This window comes from Fonsecaea pedrosoi, assembly GCF_000835455.1.
Source record: "Fonsecaea pedrosoi CBS 271.37 unplaced genomic scaffold supercont1.3, whole genome shotgun sequence".
Classification (NCBI taxonomy): Eukaryota; Fungi; Ascomycota; class Eurotiomycetes; order Chaetothyriales; family Herpotrichiellaceae; genus Fonsecaea; species Fonsecaea pedrosoi.
Window position 1 is genome coordinate 345,382 of NW_013550613.1, and position 24,616 is coordinate 369,997.

At 52.1% G+C, this 24,616-nt stretch overlaps 8 protein-coding genes across 8 annotated transcripts; 5 read left to right on the top strand and 3 right to left on the bottom strand.

Moving 5' to 3' along the window:
* Positions 1-250: 250 nt before the first annotated feature.
* Positions 251-1,798, top strand: Z517_03995 (uncharacterized protein; the record flags this gene model as incomplete). The annotated part of the gene is made up of 3 exons (XM_013429326.1): positions 251-844; positions 907-1,243; positions 1,299-1,798. 3 exons carry the CDS (start codon positions 251-253, stop codon positions 1,796-1,798), a joined length of 1,431 nt encoding a protein of 476 aa, XP_013284780.1.
* A 261-nt stretch (positions 1,799-2,059) lies between these two features.
* Positions 2,060-3,395, top strand: Z517_03996 (uncharacterized protein; the record flags this gene model as incomplete). The annotated part of the gene is made up of 3 exons (XM_013429327.1): positions 2,060-2,432; positions 2,701-2,834; positions 3,084-3,395. The coding sequence occupies 3 exons, from the start codon at positions 2,060-2,062 to the stop codon at positions 3,393-3,395; spliced, it is 819 nt and encodes a 272-aa protein (XP_013284781.1).
* Positions 3,396-3,653: 258 nt separating this feature from the next.
* Positions 3,654-4,391, bottom strand: Z517_03997 (orotate phosphoribosyltransferase; the record flags this gene model as incomplete). Its single annotated transcript, XM_013429328.1, has 1 exon — positions 3,654-4,391. One exon carries the CDS (start codon positions 4,389-4,391, stop codon positions 3,654-3,656), a length of 738 nt encoding a protein of 245 aa, XP_013284782.1.
* Positions 4,392-5,064: 673 nt separating this feature from the next.
* Positions 5,065-6,993, top strand: Z517_03998 (methylenetetrahydrofolate reductase; the record flags this gene model as incomplete). Its single annotated transcript, XM_013429329.1, has 1 exon — positions 5,065-6,993. One exon carries the CDS (start codon positions 5,065-5,067, stop codon positions 6,991-6,993), a length of 1,929 nt encoding a protein of 642 aa, XP_013284783.1.
* Positions 6,994-8,879: 1,886 nt separating this feature from the next.
* Positions 8,880-10,952, bottom strand: Z517_03999 (uncharacterized protein; the record flags this gene model as incomplete). The annotated part of the gene is made up of 1 exon (XM_013429330.1): positions 8,880-10,952. One exon carries the CDS (start codon positions 10,950-10,952, stop codon positions 8,880-8,882), a length of 2,073 nt encoding a protein of 690 aa, XP_013284784.1.
* Positions 10,953-14,283: 3,331 nt separating this feature from the next.
* On the top strand, positions 14,284-15,855 carry Z517_04000 (uncharacterized protein; the record flags this gene model as incomplete). The annotated part of the gene is made up of 1 exon (XM_013429331.1): positions 14,284-15,855. The coding sequence occupies one exon, from the start codon at positions 14,284-14,286 to the stop codon at positions 15,853-15,855; it is 1,572 nt and encodes a 523-aa protein (XP_013284785.1).
* A 4,204-nt stretch (positions 15,856-20,059) lies between these two features.
* On the bottom strand, positions 20,060-21,730 carry Z517_04001 (uncharacterized protein; the record flags this gene model as incomplete). Its single annotated transcript, XM_013429332.1, has 1 exon — positions 20,060-21,730. One exon carries the CDS (start codon positions 21,728-21,730, stop codon positions 20,060-20,062), a length of 1,671 nt encoding a protein of 556 aa, XP_013284786.1.
* A 2,095-nt stretch (positions 21,731-23,825) lies between these two features.
* Z517_04002 (uncharacterized protein) lies at positions 23,826-24,593 on the top strand (the record flags this gene model as incomplete). Its single annotated transcript, XM_013429333.1, has 2 exons — positions 23,826-23,881; positions 23,942-24,593. The coding sequence occupies 2 exons, from the start codon at positions 23,826-23,828 to the stop codon at positions 24,591-24,593; spliced, it is 708 nt and encodes a 235-aa protein (XP_013284787.1).
* Positions 24,594-24,616: the final 23 nt, after the last annotated feature.

Here is a 24,616-nt window from a genome sequence, read left to right on the forward strand (position 1 = left end):
TCTATACATACTCATTAGACCTATGTCGCACAAGGTTTCGCGTTTCTATTTCGTTCTGCGGATTAAGGCGGAGGGATGAAGGCATATCCGTCCTTGTTCTCTCTTCTGATCATACGATCGAAAAAGTGCCCCCTTCACTCTGCTCAAGTTTGTCTTTAATTTAGGCATTTCTTGAACGCTGAAATCGACTTGACTCACACGGCTACTGAGTCTCATTTACTGCTCCTCGGCGTCCAGATTCGCTACCATTATGGCACTTCTTTCCTGGCTCTCACCTTTCATCAGTAAGCCTGATGTCAGGGATAGCACGCGTTTTCAAACGACGACCAGTCTAGATACGAAGCCCATCGAGGATATGGACTTTGATACCCTCGCAGACAAGGTGGAAGCATTGCGAGCTCAGCTCGAATATGCCAATGAGCTTTGTGCGCAAGCAAACCTTCAATTTGACAAATATCGCATAGAACTATACGAGCTCCGCAACTCGCTGGATTCTGCGCGGGCAAGGGGCGACGAAGCGCGGCGCTTGCTGGTGGAGGAGCAAGAAAAGCGCGTAGCCCTTCAGGCACAAGCGAAGAGCCTGCAAACCAGCCTGAGAAACGAGTCTGTCCTTGCTGGTCAGCTGCAGGCAAGACTCAATACTGAGACGACGTCGTTGAAGGCCATGACTAAACATGCACGGAGGCTTGAGGAGAGGTTGGTTGATATGCAGTTGGATCTAGAATACCTGAGATGCACCACAAACACCGAGCCAGTCAAGGACCCTTTGGTCACCCTCGCGCAAGATTCCCCTCTACCAGCGCAACCATTTGTTGTCGTGCTGGTGGACGGTGACGCCTACTCTGTGAGTATTTATCCGTGGCATCTTGTACTGTGCGATTCGCTAATCTAGGAAATCTCAAACAGTGGGCTCGCGATATCTGCAATCAGGGTACTGGACAAGGAGGCACTTCAACAACCGCTTGTGCTGATGCGACTGGCCCAGGTGCCATAGCTGCCACGAGGATCCGTAACGAAGTCATCAAGTACATTCTGAATCAGAATGGAACTATTCCGATAACATCCAAGGTTGTCACTCGCGTTTTTATCAACTTTGGGGGTGGCGTCAGACAGCCCCGGCCTCGAAAGAGCCATACAGGTGTAGCCGTAGCCGATTTTGCGGTCCAGTTCACCGAGAAAATCCCTCTGTTCGATTTCTTCGATGCAGGAAGGGGGAAAGAGAGGGCAGATGACAAAATCAGAGGTATACCTACCATCAAGACCGAAAGTTCATCGCGACTAATTGTCCACGGCTCTAGAAAACTTCCACCTCTATCTCTCGACGCCGAACTGTCACGCAATCTTTGTCGCTGCCTGCCTTGACAATGGATTTGCCCGGATGCTTGAACAGTATAGTGATCATCCGGTCGCCCGTCAAAAGATCGTCTTAGTCTCGCCTGGCTACGTCGCAAACGAGATACAGAAATTGGCCCTGAAAGTGGTTGAGTGGCCCAGTGTCTTTGCTGTACGGTCCATGCCAGCCAGTGCAGTTGTTAAGCACAAGAAAGGAACGCAGAAACTGCAAAGCCAGAAAGCCCGCACGCAGCGCAGTGTGTCTACACCGTCAATATTTTCCGATGAGACGCGGTCGAGGCTCACGTCGAGATTGTTGGACTTGGTCCCTGTGTGGAGTCCTAACGTGGGAATGAGTAAAACCTCGAATAGTGTTGGCCTGAGGGTGCAGCAAGTGACAGGGGCTGGTGTCGTTGAGCATCTCGACCTCGCACAGATAGGTGAGGCTGTCGAAGACATCGACTGAGGATTGTTCAGAACAATGGCAGCGTTATCGGTAGGAACTCGGATGAGGGCACCTTGTATTACACTGCACAAGGGGCGGATTTATTTGTTAATCGGACATGAGCGCTCTTACCTTCAAAGGTGGTTCTTCTGCTTCTATCTCGAATATATTATATACATCGTATGTTGTTTGGAAATCAATCGTTGAGCAAGCAGAGTCAAGTCAGGGTCAGCACTGCCACATTGAATGCCAGCATCATTCACGTCTACAGCGTCCAGGATCATGCAGTTATCATTCTTCATCTGTTCACTCCCTCTCTTCTTTGTCTCAAGTTCTGCCGTATCCTCTGGTTGTGATCTCCATGATCCTGCCAACCCGTGCTATATCGCTGGAGGAGGAGGGGGCAACGACCCAGGCGCCGACCCTGTCCGCTTCTCGGCTCGGGCGTACTGGATGCGCCGGGCGATGGCAGCTCTAGCAAACATCAACGACGGCAGTCCTTGTCCGTTTGCGGCCTTTGGCTCTGTCATCGTGAACCACACTGCGTCCGGCAAGGGCACGGGTGGTGCGGGAGCCAGCGAGATCGACCACCTGGGCGAGGAGGTGTGTATTGGCGCGAATTCGCTCGTGAGGGATGGGAACCCGACGTTGCATGGTGAGTGCCCGAGTGGGATCTGTACTTTGTCTCTCAGTGGTTATGGGGCTGTGGCTCTCCTCTGTCGAGGAGGCGGAGGCGGAGGGCGGGTTTTTGTTATGTCCAATCTGTTTTGTCTTTTTGTTTTCTGTCTATCCACTACTTTAAGATCTCCAGGCGTTTCACAGAGCGAGGGCGGTGAAGAAGAAAGCGAAGTGGAGGTGCCATGAAAAAAAAGGGCGATATGAAATACAAGGGATAGTTGCTGACGAAGCACGCACATCAAAAGGCGAGATCGCGGCCATCAACAACTGCAGCCGGATCCTGACCGACCCGGATGGCCCGTACAAGCTCTCGGGACCCGACGCCATCAAAGCACTGGGTGATTTGAGCCTGTATACCACGGCGGAGGCATGTCCTATGGTAAGAAACTAAGCAAGCAAGCAAGCAAGCAAGCAAGCAAGCAAGCAAGCAAGCAAGCAAGCAAGCAAGCAAAGCAGTCCTTCCAGCTCCCCCCCACCCCGTCACATCTCTGCTTCCGTCTCCTCTCTCTCTGAATTGCACAATCCTTTCTTGTGAGAGGGGTCATCTTTAATTTTGCTTTGCGATAAGGCTCCTCTTCTGACCTGTGGCGGGGGACCTGGGTTAATCCCTCGGGCGCGTTTGGAATAGTGCTCGTCCGCCATCCTCTACGGCGGGTTCCGCGAATACATCTTCTCCACGTCGATCCCGACGCTGCGTTCGCACGGCTGGCCTCAGATCATCATTCGGTCGAGGGAGATCTTCTCCCGCAGCGTCGGCAGGCTGGCGGCGCACCGCACGCGCATTATCGGGGATGTGCTGGCGAACGAGACAGAGGCGCTGTTCACGTGGCAGTATAAGGATGGGCCTTGTCCCGGTGGCTGTGAGAAGGACGGCGCGGGCGGTGGGTGTGTGAAATCAACGGCTGTGAATGATGATGGCACAGGGAAGGATGAATTGTAAATTTGCCAGGGACGCGGGTGCAGAGTGGTTTGACGGCGGCCACGGTCACGGCGTACATGGCAATAGTCCAGTCCTGGGCCGATGAAGAAATAGGAAACCCATGCCACATGCCTCGTTTCGGGAGGAAGAGTGTCTTCAATAGCCCTGAATTGAGAAAGATCAGTTGTTATGACAATGCACCAGTCCCGAGTCATCCATTCATAAGGTCTATCAAAGCAAGTGTGAGAGCGCCGTGGCCCATCAAAAACACCCCTGGGTTCAGTCTTTGCTCCCATACTTTTCCCGGTAGGCCTTCATTAGCTCGAGCTGTTTCTGTCCGGCTCCTTCGACCTTGCCACTTTGAATAGCTTCGAGCAAGTCTTCGAACGTGAGCACCGCCCTCACAGGCACTCCTAACTCGTCCTCGGCAACCTTCATCGCACTTCTCGGCTCTGCATCGGAGACGCGTTCTTGTCTGGTCAAAAGCAGGACCACCCCAACCACAACACCGCCCTGAGCTTTGATGATGGAAATGGCTTCTCGCAGGGCAGTGCCAGCTGTCATGACATCGTCGACAATGATCACTCGCTTGCCCTTGAGCGGTGCTCCAGCGACGATGCCCCCTTCTCCATGATCTTTTGCTTCCTTTCTGTTGTATGCGTATGAGACCTCCGCAAAATTCTTCCCAGCAAAGAATAGCTCGCGAGTGACGATCGCGCTCAATGGGATCCCCTTGTACGCCGGCCCAAAGACCACGTCAAAGTGCGGGGCAAATGAGCCATCGGCTTCCGCACCAGCCTCTTCGGTACCAAGCGGGAGGGAAAAGGGAGGCGAGGTCAGCACTGAAGCAAACCCACGTGCAAGTGCGTCGAGGAGGGACGAAGTGTGCAAAAGGGAAGAGTTGAAGAAGTATGGTGATATGCGACCAGATTTGAGGGTGTAGGTGCCAAAGGAGAGCGCAGAGGCCTTCAATAGCAGAGTGAGGAGGGCGTCCTTGTAGGATGTATCCGTCGCCATCGTTACGGCGACAGCGTGAGAGAAGTCGTCTGCTTCAGGAGGGGTTTGACGAGGATTTGAGCGTATCTTGACCGATGTATGAGTAGTCTTGCGGGCGGTCCAGCACAAGCGAGATCTGCGTTTGGCGCTTTGCAGAAACGGTGCCTGCCAAGAGCAAACTTTTTCATCCCTCCACGCCAAAACAGTTTTTCGGCGTGGCGCGAAAGGATTCCGGAGTGCGTAAGTGGATACGAGATGAAGTTGGCGTTGGTATTGGTGTGGGTGTGGATATGGGTGTGGGCGTGGGCGTTGCGGTGAGCTGCGAAAAGTCTACGAAGAGTGAGTTCATTACTGACTTTAGGCCATTTCACCTCTCAACTCTCCTCACTTTTTTTTCTACTATATTCAATCCAATCGACAGACTCGTGCCTTTTTGTTGAAGATCCGACCCTCAATGCCGCGAGAGCTGGCCGATAGGTGGGCTCGCAACCGTTATTTCGGTTGAGTTGGACTTCGGGTTGGAGGAGGACATCATCGTCCCACACCGTGACCACGCACTCGGTCACACAGGAGCAGAGAGTACACTGTGAACAAACGCTCTTTCCACACTGTCTGAATCTCCCCGTTCTCTTACTTCAGTCGCTTTTCTTACAGCTTTTCCCTCGTTTTACCTCTCCTCCCTCGAGCCTCCGACATGCATGTCTCCAAGAAACTCGAGCTGGCTCACCAGCAGAAGAAACCGACCTTCTCCTTCGAGTTCTTCCCTCCTAAGACGGCACAGGGCGTTCAGAACCTGTACGACCGAATGGACCGTATGCACAATCTGGGTCCGACATTCATCGACATCACCTGGGGCGCAGGTGGGAGGCATTCCCAGTTGACCTCGGAGATGGTCAATGCCACTCAGAATTACTATGGATTAGAGACTTGCATGCATTTGACCTGCACGGACATGGAACGACATCAGGTCGACGAGGCTCTCCGCCGGGCGTATAAGACGGGCTGTACAAATATCCTGGCACTCCGTGGTGACCCGCCCAGAGACCAAGAAAAGTGGGAGGCGAAAGATGGTGGTTTCCGCTACGCAAAAGATTTGGTCAAATACATCAAGACGAGATACGGTGATCATTTTGATATCGGCGTTGCTGGCTACCCGGAAGGCTGTGACGACCAAAGGGATGTCGATGTGTTGATCGACCATCTTAAGGAAAAGGTTGACGCTGGGGCTAGTTTCGTCATAACACAAATGTTCTACGATGTCGACATTTTTCTCAACTGGGTGAAGAAGTGTCGGGATCGTGGAATCACCGTGCCTATACTTCCTGGCATCATGCCTGTTCAGACCTACGCTGCGTTTGTGAGACGAGCCAATTGGACGAAATGCCACGTTCCTCCTGAGTGGTTCGAGGCTTTGGAACCGGTCAAGAATGACGACGCTGCTGTTAGAGCTATTGGAAAAGATCTGGTCGCTGACATGTGCCGGAAAATCCTGGACTTTGGTATCCAACACCTTCACTTTTACACCATGAATTTGGCGCAAGCCACACGCATGGTGTTGGAAGACTTGTCCTTGACGCCTGAAACTTCCGGAACTCGACTGGAGAAACCACTACCCTGGCGGCAGTCTCTAGGATTCAATCGTCGGGACGAGACGGTCAGGCCAATATTCTGGAGAAATCGCAATGCATCGTACATCAGCAGGACCGCAGACTGGGACGAGTTTCCCAATGGTCGTTGGGGCGACAGTAGATCTCCTGCTTTCGGGGAGTTGGATGCCTACGGTATTGGGCTCAAGGGCACAAACGAAGCCAACATCAAGCTATGGGGAAAACCAAGATCTCTTCGCGACGTTACAAGTCTTTTTGTACGCTTTCTGCAAGGTGACTTGGAACGACTACCATGGAGCGAAGGTGCCATCTCTTCCGAGGCAGACATCATCAAGGATGATCTGCTACAGTTAAACACGCGTGGATTTTTGACCATTAATTCTCAGCCAGCAGTTGATGGTGCGTCCTCTACGCATCCAATTTACGGATGGGGTCCTGCAGGTGGCTGGGTGTACCAGAAAGCATACTTGGAACTACTTGTCTTCCCTTCCATGTTCAAGACGGTGATGGGTCGACTAAATGCCGACAAGAATCTCACCTACTACGCAGTGAACCGGAAAGGCGAGTTGTACACAAACACAAAAGACGAAGGTCCAAACGCCGTTACCTGGGGTATCTTCCCGAACCGTGAGATTGTCCAGCCAACTATCGTGGAAACAGTCTCGTTTCTGGCGTGGAAAGACGAAGCCTTCCGGCTCGGACAAGACTGGGCCAAATGCTATCCCGCGGGATCCGGAAGCAGAAAGCTGATCGAGAAGATCATAGACGAATGCTACCTCGTCAACATTGTGAACAACGATTTCCACCAAAACAAGGAGATCTTCAAGGTGTTTGAGGGTCTTGAGACTAAGGATCTCGACTTGGTCATTGAAGACACTGTACCCAGTTCTGTCGAGAACGGGACTGAGGACGTACCGAACGGCGATGCATCACTCGGTGATGTCGAGAAAGGCCTTGCGAACGGGGAGCAACCCAAAGCTCCCTCCAAGGCCGATGCAGACGTGCTCTCCAACTGAGCGTTGTCTATTGATTTCTTTTTTTTTTTTTCATTTGCCTTGAATTTTTGGTTCTTATTTTTACTGGCGTTTTTTCTAAGACACAAAGCATGATCAACTCAGCTTAACTACTTGGATGCGTCCTAACCTCGACGAGGAGGACGGGAGTTTTTTTTTTTTTTTTTTTTTTTCCGGCGTGTTTAATTCAACACAAACCACAGGGGGTTGGCGTGAGGGTAAAAAGGTGATTCTTCAAACAGGAAACTGAAGAACGATACAAAAAGAACGACCGGGAGAGAAAAAAGCATCTCATTTCAACATGATACCCCACGCATGAAGAGCCAAGCAGCTCATTTCAACATGATACCCCCCCACGCAGCATAGACGAGATATTCTTTTTTTCTTTTAACGAGGAAACGATTTATGAAAAGACAGAGAGAGAGAGAGAGAGAGAGAGAGAGAGAGAGAGAGAGAGAGAGAGAGAGAGAAACAAGGACAAAGAGAGAGGGAAGAGAAAAAAAACAAAAGACATGTTTGCTACGTACGCCATGCTACACAGACAGTGCCGCCAGAGGGATATCTGCCAGAGATCGAGGCGCCGGGAAGAAAAGGTGGATGGAGCTTTTTGGTGCGTGTATGTATGATGGAGTGGAGTGAGAGTGAGTGAGTGAGTGAGTGGGTCAATGACGAGAGAAGAATTGGCGGAGGGAGAACGAGAGAGGGAGAGAAAGCAGAGACGCACTGAGACTATTTTCAACACACATGGTCGATGTGCCTCGCTGGCCTCTCGTTCTCTCTGTATTCTGGTCTGGCCATCCACATACAGTACACACATGACAGTACATTTATCTGGGGTTTCGAACCGCGTTATACGGGTCGATGGCTAGCCACCTCTGGCAGCGGCTACTACTGCATCTTCGATATAAAGGCGAAGTCAAGCAAGTCAAGCAAAGAGCAAGGAGCTTGTGGCCTGGACGGCCAAGCTGCAAAGGCAAACAATGAATCAGACTATCTTTGCATGCATGCATTGCGCTCGAGTCAAAGGATGGCTCCATGTTTCTGACGCCCTCTACCATCCACTATCTATCACCCAAATAACAGGCCTTTGTGCGCGCGAGTGGTATAGAAAGTAACTTGACCCAGAACCAGTAACATGCCAGACACCATTGTCAATATGTTTTTCCCCATGCCGCCCCCCATCTCAGAGGTCGCCCTCGTATATATTTTTGTTTCCTTGTTCCTCTTTTTTGTCCCATAGTTTGTATCTCCTTTTCCGTCCCTTTGTTTACCCATGCCGTCCGTCCTGATAATTTGAGGGGGGTTTTTTTTGGTCGATCATGCCGAGCACACCCGCCCCCTTTTTCCTTTTTTTCATCCAAATTCCAGATACATTTCCATGTTCGTGTCCAAGCCTCTGTTTGCACCCAGAACTTGAAAGAGGCCACTTTTGGTCTCCGTAGTTTCCCATCCAAAGAAAAGTCCCTGAAAACAAAGACACAATCAAGGCATATCGTCGTGAAGAAAAAGAGACGTTCCCGTGCCACATTAATAAACACAGCAAAGCATAGCACAAAAGTTTCGTAAAAGCAAAGCGTGAGAAGAGCCAGCGTCCCGCAAAGGCAAAAAATCCCTCCCCAGCAGACGGGGACATATCGAGTGAATTTCTCTCCCAAATAAAAAAGCCATCCTCCTCCTAAACTGGATTTTCCTTTTATTTCCCTCCCTCGAAGTTAAAACAAAGGCTGGAAGTCGTGGAAGAATCGTATAACATGACAGTGGAAAAAATCGTTAGATTGTACCTCAAATAACTGAGGGAAAGAGGTACACGGGTGTTAGGTGCTGGACGTAGACGAAAGATCAGGTTCGTGCAGCCTCTTTTGGCAGCTGAGGATGAGGCGGTAGCGTGTTCAAATCATGGGAGGGAGACCAGTCACACCAAGTCCCATTTGGTCGATCGAGGCTTGTGGTATCTTCAATATATTTGAGTTGCCGAGGACGTCATCATCATCATCTGCAATCTCTTCGCCGACCCGTGGTTGGAGCATGTTGAATTGCGGTTCGGATTCCACGGCCTGTGTGTTGAATAGGCCGTCGCACAATGCTTCGAAGTCGTCAATGTCCAGAGCCAACTCAAGTTCGTCGTCCGGCAGGATCTGGTCGACGTCAATCTGCCACAGCTGCTTTGAGAGAGGCGACACTTGGCGCATGGCTGGCTTGTGTTTTTCGGGGGTGTGTTGTACTGACGATGGTTTGGCGGGCGAGAGTTGGGGCGACAGGGTCGGGAGACTCTTTTCCGAATCCGAATCTGAATCTGATCTTGAAGAGTTGTAAAATGTGCCACAGGACGATTCAACAGTGGGCTGGGACGAGGCACTTGAATGGCAATCGTCAAGAATCGTGAGCTTTCGAGCCATGACACCCAATGTGGTCGAATCGGCGCGTTTCAAGCCAACATCGTCGGTCTTCTTACTCATCTCACCCTTGTTCGACTTGGCGGATTTAGCCGGGCTTGCTTGGATGGCGGGTAGTGTAGCGATGCCGGCTACGGCAGGGCCGGATGTCCGTCGACTCGTCGCGGAGCTTGTCCGTTTCGATCTAATCATAGGCGACGACACTGACGTCCGCGGAGTGGTCATAAGAGTCGTCGATGATTGCCACGATTTGGTGCGGGTAGTCGACTGACGACTTGCTGATCTTAAACTGCCATCCACCGAAGCATACGACATGAGGGAAGGCGTCTGCTTCTTGGATCGAGGCTTCTTGACTGGCGCGTCAGGCAATGATCGGAGAGGAGGAGTGTGAGCTTCGATAGCATGGAGATATGTTGTGCGCATCTCATCAACAATCTTTCGAATTTCATCTCTGCTGGTGCTGGGATCTTCGGCCATGCTAGTCCGTGCCGTAAAAGAAGATGATGCACCGCTCGAAGAAAGGTGTGAATACCTGGTGTGAGATGAGTGGTCCGAGTGTTCGTCTAGATAGGCGAGATCGAGATTGGGCGTCGACCCGGATGCCTTGATCCCAAGGCCCTGTCTGACTGAATCTGGTGGCCGCTGGCTGATCTGATTCAGTGATAACGACGACGCCGCGTAAAGATTGTCGCGAGTGGAAAGCAGAGGAGGTGGCCTAGGTGCCTCCGCTCGATCTCTGTTGAGCTCTCCGATGGTCCGATCCACGCCGTTTTGTCCGTAGATGGAGACGAGCCGACTATACTCCGCCTTCCAAAGCGCCTGAATCGTCGGATTCTGTTCCTCGTGGGGCTCGAGGAGGGACGTGGTCGATGCCACATATGGTGAAGAGTATGACTGTATAGGGCTGGAAATTCCGAGCCCGAGACTGTTCGACCCGAGGTTTAGGTCATGTGAATGATATTCCTGGGCAGAATATGATCGGTGCTGGTGAGTAAAGGTTCCTGAAGCCCAGCTGGATGATGTAGGTGGTGGTATATCACTGAGTATGGATGGAGGCTGAGAGATGGGACTTGAAAAGAAGATTTGGTCTCGGGGGGAGGTTGGAGCAGTCGCAATGAACCGGAAATTGTGAGGCTCAGTAGGCGATTTTAGTTGTGACGAGGTGTGGGAAGTCCTTCGTTCCTTGCCGCCAACAATATACTCGCCCTGTTTGATGTCTTCCAGTGTGCGATCGTAGTCCTGCTCGGTAACGAGGAGCTCTCCAGAGCTCAGCCGACGACTTGCTTGGAGCTTGACAGGGCCATTACCTCGATGAGGTCGGTTTCCGAGCTCTGGCGGTTTTCCTGGAGCAGCCTCTTCATAGGAGAAAGACCGCAGACGATCTGGAGGTTGATTGATTTTGGTTTCCTTTGGTGTAATACCCCCGGATTTGTTAAAGAGAGAGAGTCGACCCTGAGGTGGAGCTGTCTTGTACGGGACGCTATGCAAATCCAGCTCGGGATCAGCATTATTCCGCCGTTGTCCTTTGTGCCTTCGAGGCGAGAGGAGCTTTCGTAACCGCGACTCCATATTCTGGAAAGGCTGAAAATTGGTGGTGAAGCATTGGCCTTGAGAGATTGGTGCGAAGCCCGCGCGGCGGATCAAGACTCCGATGTCAAGTAGGCACGTCAGAAGGGCGATTGACGTGCTTATATAGAGAGATGCCGGTATGTTGGCCTGGTCGCTGGCATATAGACAAGGTCAGATTCTATTTCAGAGACCATGCGCTGGACAGGAGAGACAATGTTCTGGTCGAGGATAGAAGCGACACGTCTGACATGCAAGAAGAGGAGCAGGCATTGCTCTTTGAGGAAGAGGAGAAGGAGCAAATAATCTCTGACGGGCAGGACCGGGGCTATAGTTTGAGGGGAGGGAAAAGAGGGCGTTTTGAAGGTCAAACAAATCAACAGGGAAGCAGCTTGAAGCATGGGGGAGGCTGGCAGGGGACATTGACCAGGGTTCGATCTCATGACACGAGGCACAACAAGGCAGAGTAAGGCTCATGAGATGCGGTGGTTGGTTCGTCCAAGGACTCCACGCGGGTCCTGGAGTTTTCGGAGACTTTGTCCTCCTCATAGCCCTCCTGAGCCTCTCTGAGTGGATGGACTGCCTCCAGTGTTGACGTCGCTAAACCGTGGCGACCCCATGAGCACGCGAGAAGCCACTGGCCGTAACGCTCCGGGGCTGGAGTCAAAACAAAACAAGCTGCCCCCCAAGGTAAACAGGGAAGCGCGTGTTTGCCGAATGTCCCTCTCTTTGGAAGATACTCTCTATATCGACGAGCCTATGGTCGGCAGTTGGCCCATGGTCAGGGGATAGCGAGCGAGACCCGATGTTGATGGGGAATCTGACGTGAAATCTGCGCAAAAGTCCATGGGTGATCCTTCGACGCCCAGGACTCTGGTCTCCAGGGGGCCCCAGAACAACCGATGAGAGGCCTTATCGCAATAAGCGAATTGAGGCGAGCCGGAAGAACCACATGTGCACAGATATGCAGCCACACCCCTGCCGATCACCCTCAACAGCCCCGGCACGCCTGGGTAACGGGCACACCCCAGGAGACTAGGCCTTTGACAAGCCGAGACTATTGGAATAGGGGAGCTTAGGGGGGACCTTCAGGGCTGAAATACCCATGGCGCCCTAGGGCTGGGGGCTCCTCTATGGCGTCAAATACTCGAAGGACATAGCTGTACTGAGTACCTCCTGCTTGTAAACATTGCTGCTCCTCTTAACGCTACAAGAGACACATTCCGTGCAAAATACGAGGATATCTGCAGTTGTGACAGGCAATCCCGGTGGGATAACAATAGGAGCAAGTCTTTCTTTGTGGCCTTGTTCGACCCTCGTCAGCCCATTTGTTGCCCAATTCGAGCCTAGATTCTGAAATATGTATGTACTCGACCACTCCTACGGCTGTTCTTGTCTGTGATGCTGGATGACGGCTAGCCCTGGGGGCATTCGCAACCGACGAGCCACCAAAAGGGCGGTCAAGGGCGACCAGAGACTGGTCTGCAGGACCTTCTCGGTTTCATACATATCGAGGTTGGACTTTGCCCTCCCACAGCTCCAGTCGAGTTCTGGACCAAACTGCTCGAGAACAAGTCACTCTGTACTCGAATACTGCCGAATCGGGTTACACGTTCTGGCGCTGGAAACGTCAAGCGACCGACCAGGTGCGAGCCCACCTGTCAAAGACGTCGCAATCTCGCCAGAGTCACCCGGTAATCTTGTCCCTGGCAAAGCAACGCGTACGGTGAACAGGGGTGTGCAGTAGACAGTACCCGTACCTAGCTGTCCAGACCACGTTGAATATCCCATCAAAATGGCCCGGAGAAGGATGAGGGCGAGGCAGATGGATAGTATATAGATAGTACTGGTGATACGGACCCCGTGGATGGCAGAACCATGCAGGCATATTCCTCGCCCATTGTTGTGTCACCACCGGCACGACCCAGGAGTCGTACAATGTTGACACCCAGTGGCTTGCACCGCATTGTTGTGCAGATCGTCTTCTTCCATCCAGACTGAGACCATTGGGATGTCTTGACCAACTTGTAGAGGGACGCTCGTCATACTCTGCAGGGTAAGGATTTCAAAAAGGCCAATCTCAAATCGGCCGGTCAGTCTCATTGATTACTTTTGGCCCCCATTGACCATGTTTCGACCATGCACCCCTTCTTTAGCATAATTCCAGGTCGACTATATTAATCCAGTATGCCCGGATTTGCTATGGGAATGAGGAGAGGATTCAAAGGAGCGAAGGGTAAACGCAGGCGATTGCATCGGACTTGCGATGAGCAGAATCATTGCTGTGAATGAGATGTAAGCAGATCAGAGAAAGCAAAAGCAGACAGATGGATTGGACCTGGCCTGCTCCAACACCAAAGAGCTTCTAGTGAAGCTGGTGTAGAGGATGGGTGGCTCAGAATCGACGAGTAGCGTGACGACGGTGAGGTGGACACAACGAGACGACTAGGAGAGGCAGAGATTCGGACGATTGGGGAAAGCGACTTCACTCTCGGCCTCTGATGAGTGAGTTACATTGGGAAATCCCATGGTTGAAAAGCGAAGGCGAAAGAGGCAGCGGAGAGAGATGATCCAATACCACCAATGTAACCTGCACCTGTGACCTGCACAGCAAAAGGTAACCTGGAGCCTGGCCCTCAGTACGGAGTAGTAACCTGGCGTGTCAGGTGTGTCCGGTAATCTGCCACCACCACCTGCGCAGCCTGCAACGTACAGCGCCTAATCGCCAAGTCGCAGTTGCGCTCAGCTCACGCTCACGGTAACATTCTTCTACAGTTACATACATACAATTCCACCTTACGCCCTCAAACGCCCTCTTCCCCTGCACGGTCCTGGTGGTGCTGGAACTATACCGAGTCCTCTTTTCACAGTACATGCCCAATGCAAATCCTGTCCCCGTTCCCACTGGCACCATGCTTTGTTGACGGGCGAGCCATCGGTCAACCCCCATCCCATCCCATCCCATCGTATCCCCATCCCCCCATTCGGATCCCCGAACCAGACAGATAATTGAACCGTTATGCTACTACCATTCCAGCAATCTCCAATACCACGGCCATTACCACTTCGCTCTCTATTCCTGCTGGCATTGTGCTCGCTGCTCCTGCTACACTACCGATCCTGACCCTCTCTGACTCCATGTCACGGCAAAATTCTCTTTGTTTTCCTTACCCTTGACACCTCACCACCACTACATCACCTCATCCGGGCTGTGTTCACAACAAACAAAACCTTCCCATCAGGCCCATCATGATTCTACTCTATCCCTTGGACGATTAAGACCATTTCCCGAACCCTTTGGAGCCGGTCTGTCGAGTCTCCCTTCGTCGTCACCATGACCATCCTCGATTTCTTCCGCAGCATTCTGCGCCGACTGGCCGCCATGATTCTCTTTCCCTCTGCCTTCAAGACCATGGACGTCTCGGTCAAATCCCCAAACACTGAGGTCACGGTGGTTGAGACCATGGACGCCCTACATTCCTTGGACTCGCTCAAGGACGAAATCATGCGTCTCTTCAGATATCCCTGTACCATGCGTCGAATGCTGTCCATGTCCACCTCCCTCCGCGTCCAATACAAGGCCAAACTCCAAGAGAGCGATGCTTGCATGCTACCCTCGTACTGCGAGACATTGCCGACCGGAAAAGAGACAGGGACTTATATCGCTCTCGATGTGGGTGGCTCGACCTTCCGGGTGGCATTGATTGAACTCCGGGGAAGAGAGAATCGACACGGCCCTATGGTGATCAAGCACATGTTCACCAGTAAGATTGACGAGCGAATACGTAAACTACCTGGGACGGAGTTCTTTGACTGGATGGCCAGTAGGATACATGCTATGCTGGAAGAAGAGAAGGAAACGTGGTCGCCTGATCAGACGTTGCCCTTGGGTTTAGCCTGGAGTTTTCCTATTGAGCAAACAAGTCACCGGGGAGGGAAGGTTCAGGGTATGGGGAAAGGATTTGCTTGCCATGAAGGTACCATGGGCATGGATTTGGGTCAACTTATCGAGACCGCCTGCGCGAGGAGGAGTTTGAAGGTCCGTGTTGACGCCATTGTCAATGATTCTTCAGCCACCCTCCTTTCCCAAGCCTACCTCGATCCTGCTACCTCCATGGGGCTTATTTTGGGGACTGGAACAAACGCCGCTGTATATCTGCCGACATCGTGCATGGGGAAGTCCAAGTTCGGGATTCGGGATCATTCATGGTTCGACAAGGCCGAGCGTGTCATTACGAACACGGAAGTGTCAATGTTCGGCAAGTCGATTCTTCCAGAGACGCGGTGGGACGAGATCCTGAACCAACAGCACATAAGGCCAGACTTTCAACCTCTCGAGTACATGACTACTGGTCGCTACTTGGGAGAGCTGTTCCGATTGATCATTCTCGAGGGTGTTGCAACCGGCGAGCTGTTCAGCGGCGTCATGCCCGATGTGTTGCGCGAGAGCTATTCTTTGGACACCGAGATCATGGCCAGGCTTGAGCTGGACAAGACGAAGAGTATGAGGGGCTCAATTTCTATGATCAAAAAGGCTTTTGGGTTGAAAAGAAGCCCGACCCTGAAAGAAGTTTCGTTCCTCCACGAAGCGGCCGAGTCAATCTCCTATCGAGCCTCCGCCTACATCGCTGTTGCCGTGCACGCTCTCTGGGCTTTACAAAAAGACACCGATGTCAACCCCACAACCCCGAATGGAACTCCCAAAACCTCGATTGCGTGTAACGGCAGCGTTATACTCAAATATCCCGGCTTCAAAGATCGTTGTGAGGGTTTCATCCGACAAATGATCTCCACTGGTTCATCACCAGAAGGCACATTCGGTTCTGAAAAGATCGTTCTTGAGCCGACTCATGAAGCAGCCATATTCGGCGCAGCCGTCGCTGTGGCACTAACCAACGCGCCCTGAAGTGATTGGAACTGAAAACTTTGCAAAACATAAAACATTCGAAGCCAAGCCGAAGGGAGCCTCCCCCCCGCTGTCCACATGGCCTTTAGTCAGCTGTAATGGATCAGATCTAGCCGTCTCAGTCAGCACGCATCGGTTCAGACTAGCTTCCAGAGTACCAAACGACTACGCAGCCTTGTACTGATACGAAGGCACCGGCAACCAGGTTGGGAGGCAAAGGGGCGGGGTTTAAACGATATCAATGCCTGGAAATGGGACATACCTGGTCTGCTCCTCGTTGTGCATACCAAGACTGTCATCGTCAATAATTCCACCAGCGCTGTTTGGACGTCACGTCCTTCTTCAATACGTTCTGCTCGTCCGCGGTTTTTTTTTGGGGGGGGAGGGGGCGCGCCTGGAGTTAGGGTAGAGGTAATGCCAGATGTGGCATCTAAAAGGACCTACCGAACGTTTGTTCGGGGGCTAAACTTTTGATCGGCCTGCCGCACACTTCGTGTGTGTGATAGAGAGGAATGTCCATTTGGTATGGCGGTTGATCTCATACATTGCTCAAGGCAACTGGTTTTAACAGCGAGAGTGGCATTCCTTTGTGGTGGCGGCATATGCCAGTCAGGGAGATTTCCTCCCAGTCGTGGACCTCCCGATGTATGCGCTATCTACTCGTTATCCAAAAATGTATAATCTTGAGCATCCAGTACGAAGTAGCGTCTTGCTCGTGCTCCTGTCTACATCGTCGATGGAATCTGATGTTGTCCCTCTCTTGGCCTTACACGTCCGTCTATCCTGATTCGGGACTGTGTATAAACCAGAGAAACGCTTGACGCACCATCAGGTCTCGAGAACAGATAGGGGTGAGAAATGATGGTTCTCAAGCCTCGATGTCGCGATCGTGTCTGCCTACCATTTCGTGGGTGGATGTGCTATTCAGGATTCTGGCTTTTATCTACATCTTCCCCGCAACAAGGAAATAATCCTGTACGGGAGTGTATTCAATTACCATCGGTGAGGATAGTGAGAACATTCCGCATGTGTCGCCAACAAGGTGTTTGCGGGGAGGGGATGAGGCTGCGGACCCGCATATAACGGTGATGTTTGATCGAGATAGATGGAGACGAGAGGAGGGGATGGTGATGCGGTGATGGATGGATAGTGCTTGCCAGCAGACTTGCGATGGTAACGCGTGCGGCGAAGCGATGGTTGGACGGACGGAACGAGGAGGAGAAGCTTGAGCATGTGGATGCGGCCCGGAAGCGCAGATCCGGCGTTCAACTGGTGTGGGGGATTTGTTGGCTAGACGGCGGCTCAGGCTGCGCCGTCTATTTGTTTCTCCTCAGTTTCTAAAAGCTGAACGGAACTGAGTGCCGCAGCTGTCAAATCGTTCAAAACGAGTGTGTCTTGCACCCGCCAATGGCGTCTTTACCTCTCTTTATCTCCTCGCGCTGAATGCACCGCGCAGGCACGCAGGTTCCGCAGTTTCTTCAACTTTTCCGCAGCCTGTATACCTCGTACTGGTCTGGGCGGTGAACAACCTACTGGCGTCTTGTCTCCTCGTTCCAGCCATCAATCCACGCCAGAGCACCAAGCACCACACCACGTCCCTCTGACCCCTGCCTCCTTGTCTCCACCTCAGCCTGATTCCCACGACGATAGCTATGGCGTCCGTGTCCGAACTCGAACGAATACCGTGCCGATACAATACCATCTCAGCTGTCTTGTGACAGATGGTTTGATTGGCCCAGATCCGCCCAGATCCGCTACGACCAACTTCCCTCTCATCCGCTTCCCCCATCATCTCTCCTGAGATCTTTGTCTCTGCCCAACAATTTTGCTCTTTCGTTCTGCGCGCCCGCCTTTTCCGCCGATGTTTGAGCGAAGAAAAATGGCTGGTTTTTCGTCTTCCCATTCATCCGTCCGCGCATCACTCATAAGGGGCGTCAGTGATGGGGCCACAGCATCATCTTCTGCTGAGGTGCATGACAAGTCACCTTCCACCGTGAATCGGGGTCTAGCAAGGTACGGGCTTTTTCTCGGGCTACAGACACACGGCACGGGTACCACCGTCAGCACCAGCAGACGGGAAGACGAAATCTGGTGCTCATTGGAGTGAGTGTCCAGTTCTTACATCGTTCGCAGTCTAAGAATGGGGACGGACTGCTCGCCGAGTCATTTTCAGATGGAGGCAACCACAGAGGCAGGTATAATGTTTCCTTCTTTGTCCCCCTCTCGGTTTCAAAGAATAGGAGCAACGTTGCTCAACGAGCATGTTCCCTGGCACTATCAAGTTGCCGTCAAGAATACAGTGGTTCTGATGGGACGGACCAACGCCACCACCAACGTCACCGTCACCATCATCACCACTCCCTCCCACCTGCGGTACAATGAAGTCACAGTGAACGGCTGCCTCGTCTCTAGAGTGCAAACCGCAGGACAGTCCTTATCCCGAATGTCTCCCTGGCTAGACCACCCTGAAAATCTCTCTCTCACGGGCCATTTCCGCAAGTGTGAATCCCAAGATCGCACACCGTCGCATGGTATCCATTTCGATCCTCGCTGCCGCTGCCGCTACTGCGACTGCTAGCACCGCGACTGCGCGGTTTCCAAGCCCCTGCAAGACTCGTACAACAGCTCTTGGACACCATATGTCAAGCATGACGACCAGAGGGCTACAGCCCACGTACGCTGCCAGGTCATCTTGACGCGGTTCTTCGGGGAAAGCTCGCTGCCAACGCCACTGCTGCAAAGACTTCCTTCTGTCCGATGACTTGTACGACGTGGTCAGCGGTGGAACAACGTGTGCCAGAGGCGCAGGATTCTTGCGTGCTGTTCGGCCTCACCGGGGCCTGTCACGGCATGGCATGAACTGGGTCGGAAGCGGAGGGAGATAAAGGAGTTTGGTTCTTGGGATGACGATGGGAATGGAGGTTGGCCCCCTTTAGATGTGAACGAGAAGAGGTGAGAGATGGGATCATGATGCGGTTGATGGTTCGCGAATAGGTCGGTGAGCACACGATCAACGCAGTCACAAAGACCAGCTTTCTCTCTTCTCTTCTCTTTTCTCTGTCTCGTTTATTTCATCTGTCTACCTATCGTAATCAGTATTCATGGCGATATAGTGGTACATAATCAATCATCAATCATCAATCTATCCATCAATCTCGCTAATACATAATACATTTTGATACATACTCGTTCCATAAACGGATACGAGTCAACTCAAGTCAAGTTGAAACAAGTCGAAGTGTGCTTTTCGTGGGCTCGTGGCTCCCGTCTGCTGTCCCCCGTCTTGCGTCTTTCGTCTTCTCATCAAGCATGTGGGGGAAAAAAAACTTAAAGGCTTCATTATCATTGCATCGTCGTCGTCGTCATCATCATCATCATCATCATCATCATCATGAGCATCCTTGTCCGTGTCTTTCCGTGTCCCATCTCGATCTGATCACCATGTCCATGTTCTCGTCCACACATGGATCCACGATCGTTAGCGGCATGAGATTGACTTCATCGCAGGTACCACAGGTGTCGAGCATGCCCCGTCTCTTAGTGGCTTTCCTTTTCTGGCTGCTTCGGTTGCTTGTTGGGTCCGCGCTAGACTCGGACGTGGTGGAAAAGACATGGATAGAACAGAGAAATGATTAAAACAAGTTCATTCTTCTAAGGGGCTTTTTAGTCGTACATGCGGCTCCGCCACGGGTATCACACAGGATGGGGGTATATTCTGTTTTCTGTTTAGGATGTTTTGGTCCTCTCTAGTCTGCCCGGTTTCTGGGTTTCTTGATCCTCGGTGTTTGGTGTTGGATGCATGATAAGGTCGGTTTCGTCTAGTTCTCAGAATCCATAATTGCTCGCGCAAGTCGCTCGTAGCGAGGGATCTGCGAAGACGAGGGATTGGACACAGCCACAGACGAGGCGTGCATCCAAACCATCCCCGATCGGGTTAAATACCTCCATTTAGGAATATTACCTAAGTAGGCACGTAGGTACGGATTCGTACATCGTTGGTATTGGCATATCGCGCAGATTGTTGCTTGGCAGGCTGGCAGGTTCCCATTCCTTCCTCACTTCCCTTGTTGCCTCCCTTCGCCCCTAAGCGGGACGGGAGTGGAGAGAAGAGGAGCCCAGCGAGATGGTGACAGATGGCCGCGATGTCCTGCTGATCAACCACGCTCACTGAAGAAAGTCTGTGTGGTGTGCCGCGAAGGTTCAATCACGGAGATAGCACTTCTTCGAGCCCCATGATATCTGGCCGTCCAGATGGTTCGCATTTATGGAGGTAGCGGCTCATGAGTTGTACTAGGTCGTCATCTGCAGGCGGATGTGAAGACAATGCACCATTTCGGTTCCGCCGCTCGAAGAATATGTGCCTCGCTAATCCGAGGAGCCACTCTCGAGGGCTTGCCTCTTCGCTGGGCGGTGGCGCCGAGGGGCCTGCTGCTGCTTGCGCTGTCTGTTCATGTTGCGCAATCGACTCAAGCATAGTTGTCGATGTAGCCTGGACACCTAGACACGCCATCCAAAGGACGATTTCCTCGTGTTGTTCTTGCCAGTTTTCCTCCGATTCCACGAGTGCGGAGAGCGCCTGGCGAAGGCGACCAACATCAGACCAAGAGTAATTAGTAGGATTTCTGGGCGATTCAGTCTGTACTCGAGATCTCCTTGCAGCTTCGGTGTCTGCTATGACGATCAGGAAGCTCTGCTTGACGCACTCCGACAGCAAGCCCTGCAATCTGTCTCCTGGAGAACTTGGTGCCATGGAAAGTAGTCGATGGACGATGGCATATGCTCTTCTCGTAGCCCATTGCTCAATAGGAGATCGGCTGAAATTGTGGATTCGGTTGTATTGCTGCACTTGGAACCACTGTATCGCGTCGACAAGGATGGGCGACAATTCATCTTGTACCAATGATCCGTACTGAAGCAGACCGGCGCCACTGGGGATGATTCCGCTCTGAGCCAGAGCTGGAAATATCTCGTCTCGCATTTGCTGGCGTGGAAGCATACCGGGATCCCAGGTAAGAGGCATCAAGGGGTTCTCCCCAGTTCCACCAGCTACCAACAGATCCCACAGCCAGCATACCAGGCGCATAGGCGGTTCCAGAATCTCAAGCCCTCCGACTGACTGAACAAGGTGCTGAACCATCCGTAGATGTGTCCTAGCTCCCTCAAAATTGTCCACGTATCTTTCAAACGTCGACAGCGCTTTGAGATCAAATATAAGACTCTCGTTAGGTTGTGGTGCGCCGGCCAGATGGTGTCGCAGATGCTGAAGAGCTTTGCCCATACAATATTCGGGGGAGTCACGTCGGTCAAGCTGAAGCCGCAACACGTACTTTAAGAATCCTGTGCTTGCGGCGAGCAGCGAGAACATGTGCATCCTGTTTTCGAGGCAACCCTGGACGATTCGATCGATGGTCGCGAGACAGGATTCAGAGCTTGATATTGCCTCGTCCAGCACGTCCAAGTCTCGGAACACTGACGGCAGCCACGAGTCGATGGCGTACCTGAACGCATTGTGCGACCACCACGCATCATCCGGCGACTCGAGATAGGTGAATGGATCAGTTGAATTTCCTGTGATTTGTGTCATTGCGGCAGGTGAAGGAGCCGCAGATGTCTCGGCGGAGCTGGTCTCGGAGAGGTTGCCTTGCCTTCCCCAGCCCACGATGCTCTGCGCGTGAGTTGCCTCAGTTTGGGCACTGTAGAGCCTCTGTTGACGTCGCAGTGCAGCCCGCCATTGACGAGCATGGCTAGTAATGGTTCGAAGTTCCTCTCTCTCTTGTCGGGTGGCGGAGAGTCTCTCAGAGTCTGGGGTCCGGTTGACCCAAAGGAAATCTGGGTTAGTGCCACCAGGTCGTCCTCTTCCTCGTCGCGTCGACATTGTGTGGTATGCATGGTACAAGTTCCATAATGCATGTCCACGGTAACGACAGGGAACCGCAGGACATATCTACTTTGCGCATCTCTGATCTTCTTCCGAATGAAGCCCGACAGGGAAAGAAGTAAGCCTAATCGATCGAAAGCCAAGGATGCTTCCATTGTCGTAGGTGTGAGATCGAAGCAACCTCGTAAAGGCACTGGTGCGACAGATCGAGGTCTGATAGTGGTCGACATAAAGACTCAATGGGACCGTACCGCAGGACCCCTGCGGAAACGCCTTCGAGTACGAGTATTGCCTGGCAGGGGTTTGTAAACGGCCCTGCCGGCATGCAGGCGACCGGGGTTGGAGCTTGCGCTGTGAGTGGTGCTGTCTGAAGCTGGACCCATATCACTCCGCCAGCACGCGAACCAACCAGACCTGAGCAAGCTTGTACCCTTCTGGAGTTTTTCTCGGATACGTTCCTCCTTCGTAGTCCCAGATCATTCAGCCTAGCGGTCGCGCCCCTCTTTCCGTGCTGCCTTCAGTACCCGCCATTTTGGAATGTCAAATCGTACAACATCGTCCGCAATATCATCCACGCCGTCGTTCTCTTTTCCAAATTCTCTAGGACAGCTCCGGTTAGCCATGGAAAGAGGGTCATTTCTTAACTGCATCGTTTGATGCCACAATCCCGAGTTGCGTCAGATACCGCGGTATTGGGCCATGGCACAATGCAATGCAGCTAGGTCCTCCGACTTTACTGCGAAAAATTTAGTAAGCCGCCGGGCCTATTTGGCATTTCCGATGACTGCTGTCAAGTTGTCACCTTTTTGTTCCCTCGACCCTCAGACCCCTTAACCGTGTTTTAGAAAGGTAGTAGACACATTCCGTTCAAGGCTGTATATGACACTGCCGGGTAGGGAAATAGACAGAGGTATGGACAAGATAGGGCCGGTTTTTGGTATACTTCCACAACTGCGTGCCATTGGCAGACGTCACTTTCATCGTCGTGGAGCACGGCATCGAAGGATACTTTGGAGCATGTTCGTAGAGAAGTTTTTTTCCCCTCGACTTTGAGGATGACGAACGGCGTGAGGAAATGATTGCTCGTTGTACGAGCAAAGTTGATGCTATTGTCAGAGAAAACCTCGCGGCCATCGTACAACTAAAGCCGCCGGATATCTCGATTGAGCTTGACCACTCCGAATGGACGTGTTGTTCTAACCATATTATTACTTCCCGAACTCGGCTTGAATCAGCATGTGGATAAGGTCCAGTCGCTTTGCGTCAATTACAGAAGATCTTGATGGTGACGTTCGCGCAGGCTCCGACATGATCTGATAAAAATGGAGCGAAGGCGACCTTGTCCCTTGCAGAGGTGGTCCTTCAGCCTTGCTGCGAGGTGACGAGGAAGAGCTTTTCAATCTCGGAATTGTTTTGGTTGGTCTTGTTGGATGGGGGGCGAGATTCTTGGTGTCACAGTATACATAATACGAACCAGTCAAGGGGACCTTGGAGACCTCAAGCCCTACAAGTGTGGGTAGCAGCCACAGTTGAAGCGAATAAGAAGCAGACGAGGGCGAAGGTGGTAGATTATGAGCATCCGTCCAGCAATGTTCGATATTTACTTAAGCACAAAAGGAAGAGTACTGGTCTAACCGATCGCCGCTTTAGCCGCCCCCTTGAGAGTTTGTCACCTGTCACCTGCGGTGGCGAAAGCAGCGAGGTCCATCATCTCCTTTACCCGCGCACCGTCTCGAACATACTCGCACACAGTCGGCGGAATGGTCAGGAAAGAAAGAGATGGGAAAGGAACACACCGAGGGAAGGCAAATGATGTGAGGGTGTGCACAGCAAGCACAATGGATGAATGTTTTTGCCAACATCTCCCCCCCTCTTGGTGGCCCGTCCGAAAGTTACCGATGCCCTCCAGATTGACCAGTCATGCAAGGCACACAATTCCCGCAGTGACGGATGGTCGACAGTGGAGACTGAGGGGAAGACCTCAGATGTTTTCAATGTCCAAGGCTATGGTGTAGACCTTGTTTGTGACTAGTAAGTTGCTTTCAACCACCCTCTCGGCGGCTTAGGTATACAGCATTGCAAAGTGCCCTCCATGGCCTCCATCAAGGCAAATTGTCGCAAGGTCATCTGCATTGGGCGAAACTATGCGTATGCACCCTCCCGCCTCTCAGCGATGCAACTTTGAAATACTGACATGCTCTGGTGTAGTGATCATATAACCGAGTTGTCATCTGCGCGTCCGGCACAGCCTTTCTTCTTCCTCAAGCCACCGTCCTCTATCCTCCTACCAGACAAAGGTCCTATCATCCGCCCTCGCGGTGTGAATCTGCACCATGAGGTTGAGCTTGGCCTGGTTATTGGAGAAACACCGACCCCGCTGAAGAATTTGCAAGCGGACGATTCCCGGTTCCTCGACCACATCAAGTGCTATTTCCTGGGTATCGATGTAACTGCTCGAAATGTACAGGATGAAGCAAAGAAGAAGGGTCTTCCCTGGTCTATCGCCAAGGGTTTCGATACCTTCCTACCTATCAGCCACGAGATCCCCTTCGACCGCATCCCAGATCCTCACAATGTGCTGCTGTGGCTGAAGGTCAACGGCGAGGTCAAGCAAAAAGATAACTCCAACTTGATGTTGTTCAATATCCCCAGGATGCTGAGCGACATCAGCAAGGTCATGGCTCTCGAAGAAGGCGACATTATCTTGACAGGAACTCCGAAAGGCGTCGGGCCGCTCATAGGTGGAGATAGGGTGGAATGCGGTCTGGAGGCGGATGGACTTGAAGTGGTCGAGGCCAAGATCAATGTCGATGTCGTGGATGACGAGTCCGAAGATGGATATATCTTCAAGGAGACTTGAAACTTCCAAAAAGTTATGACCAG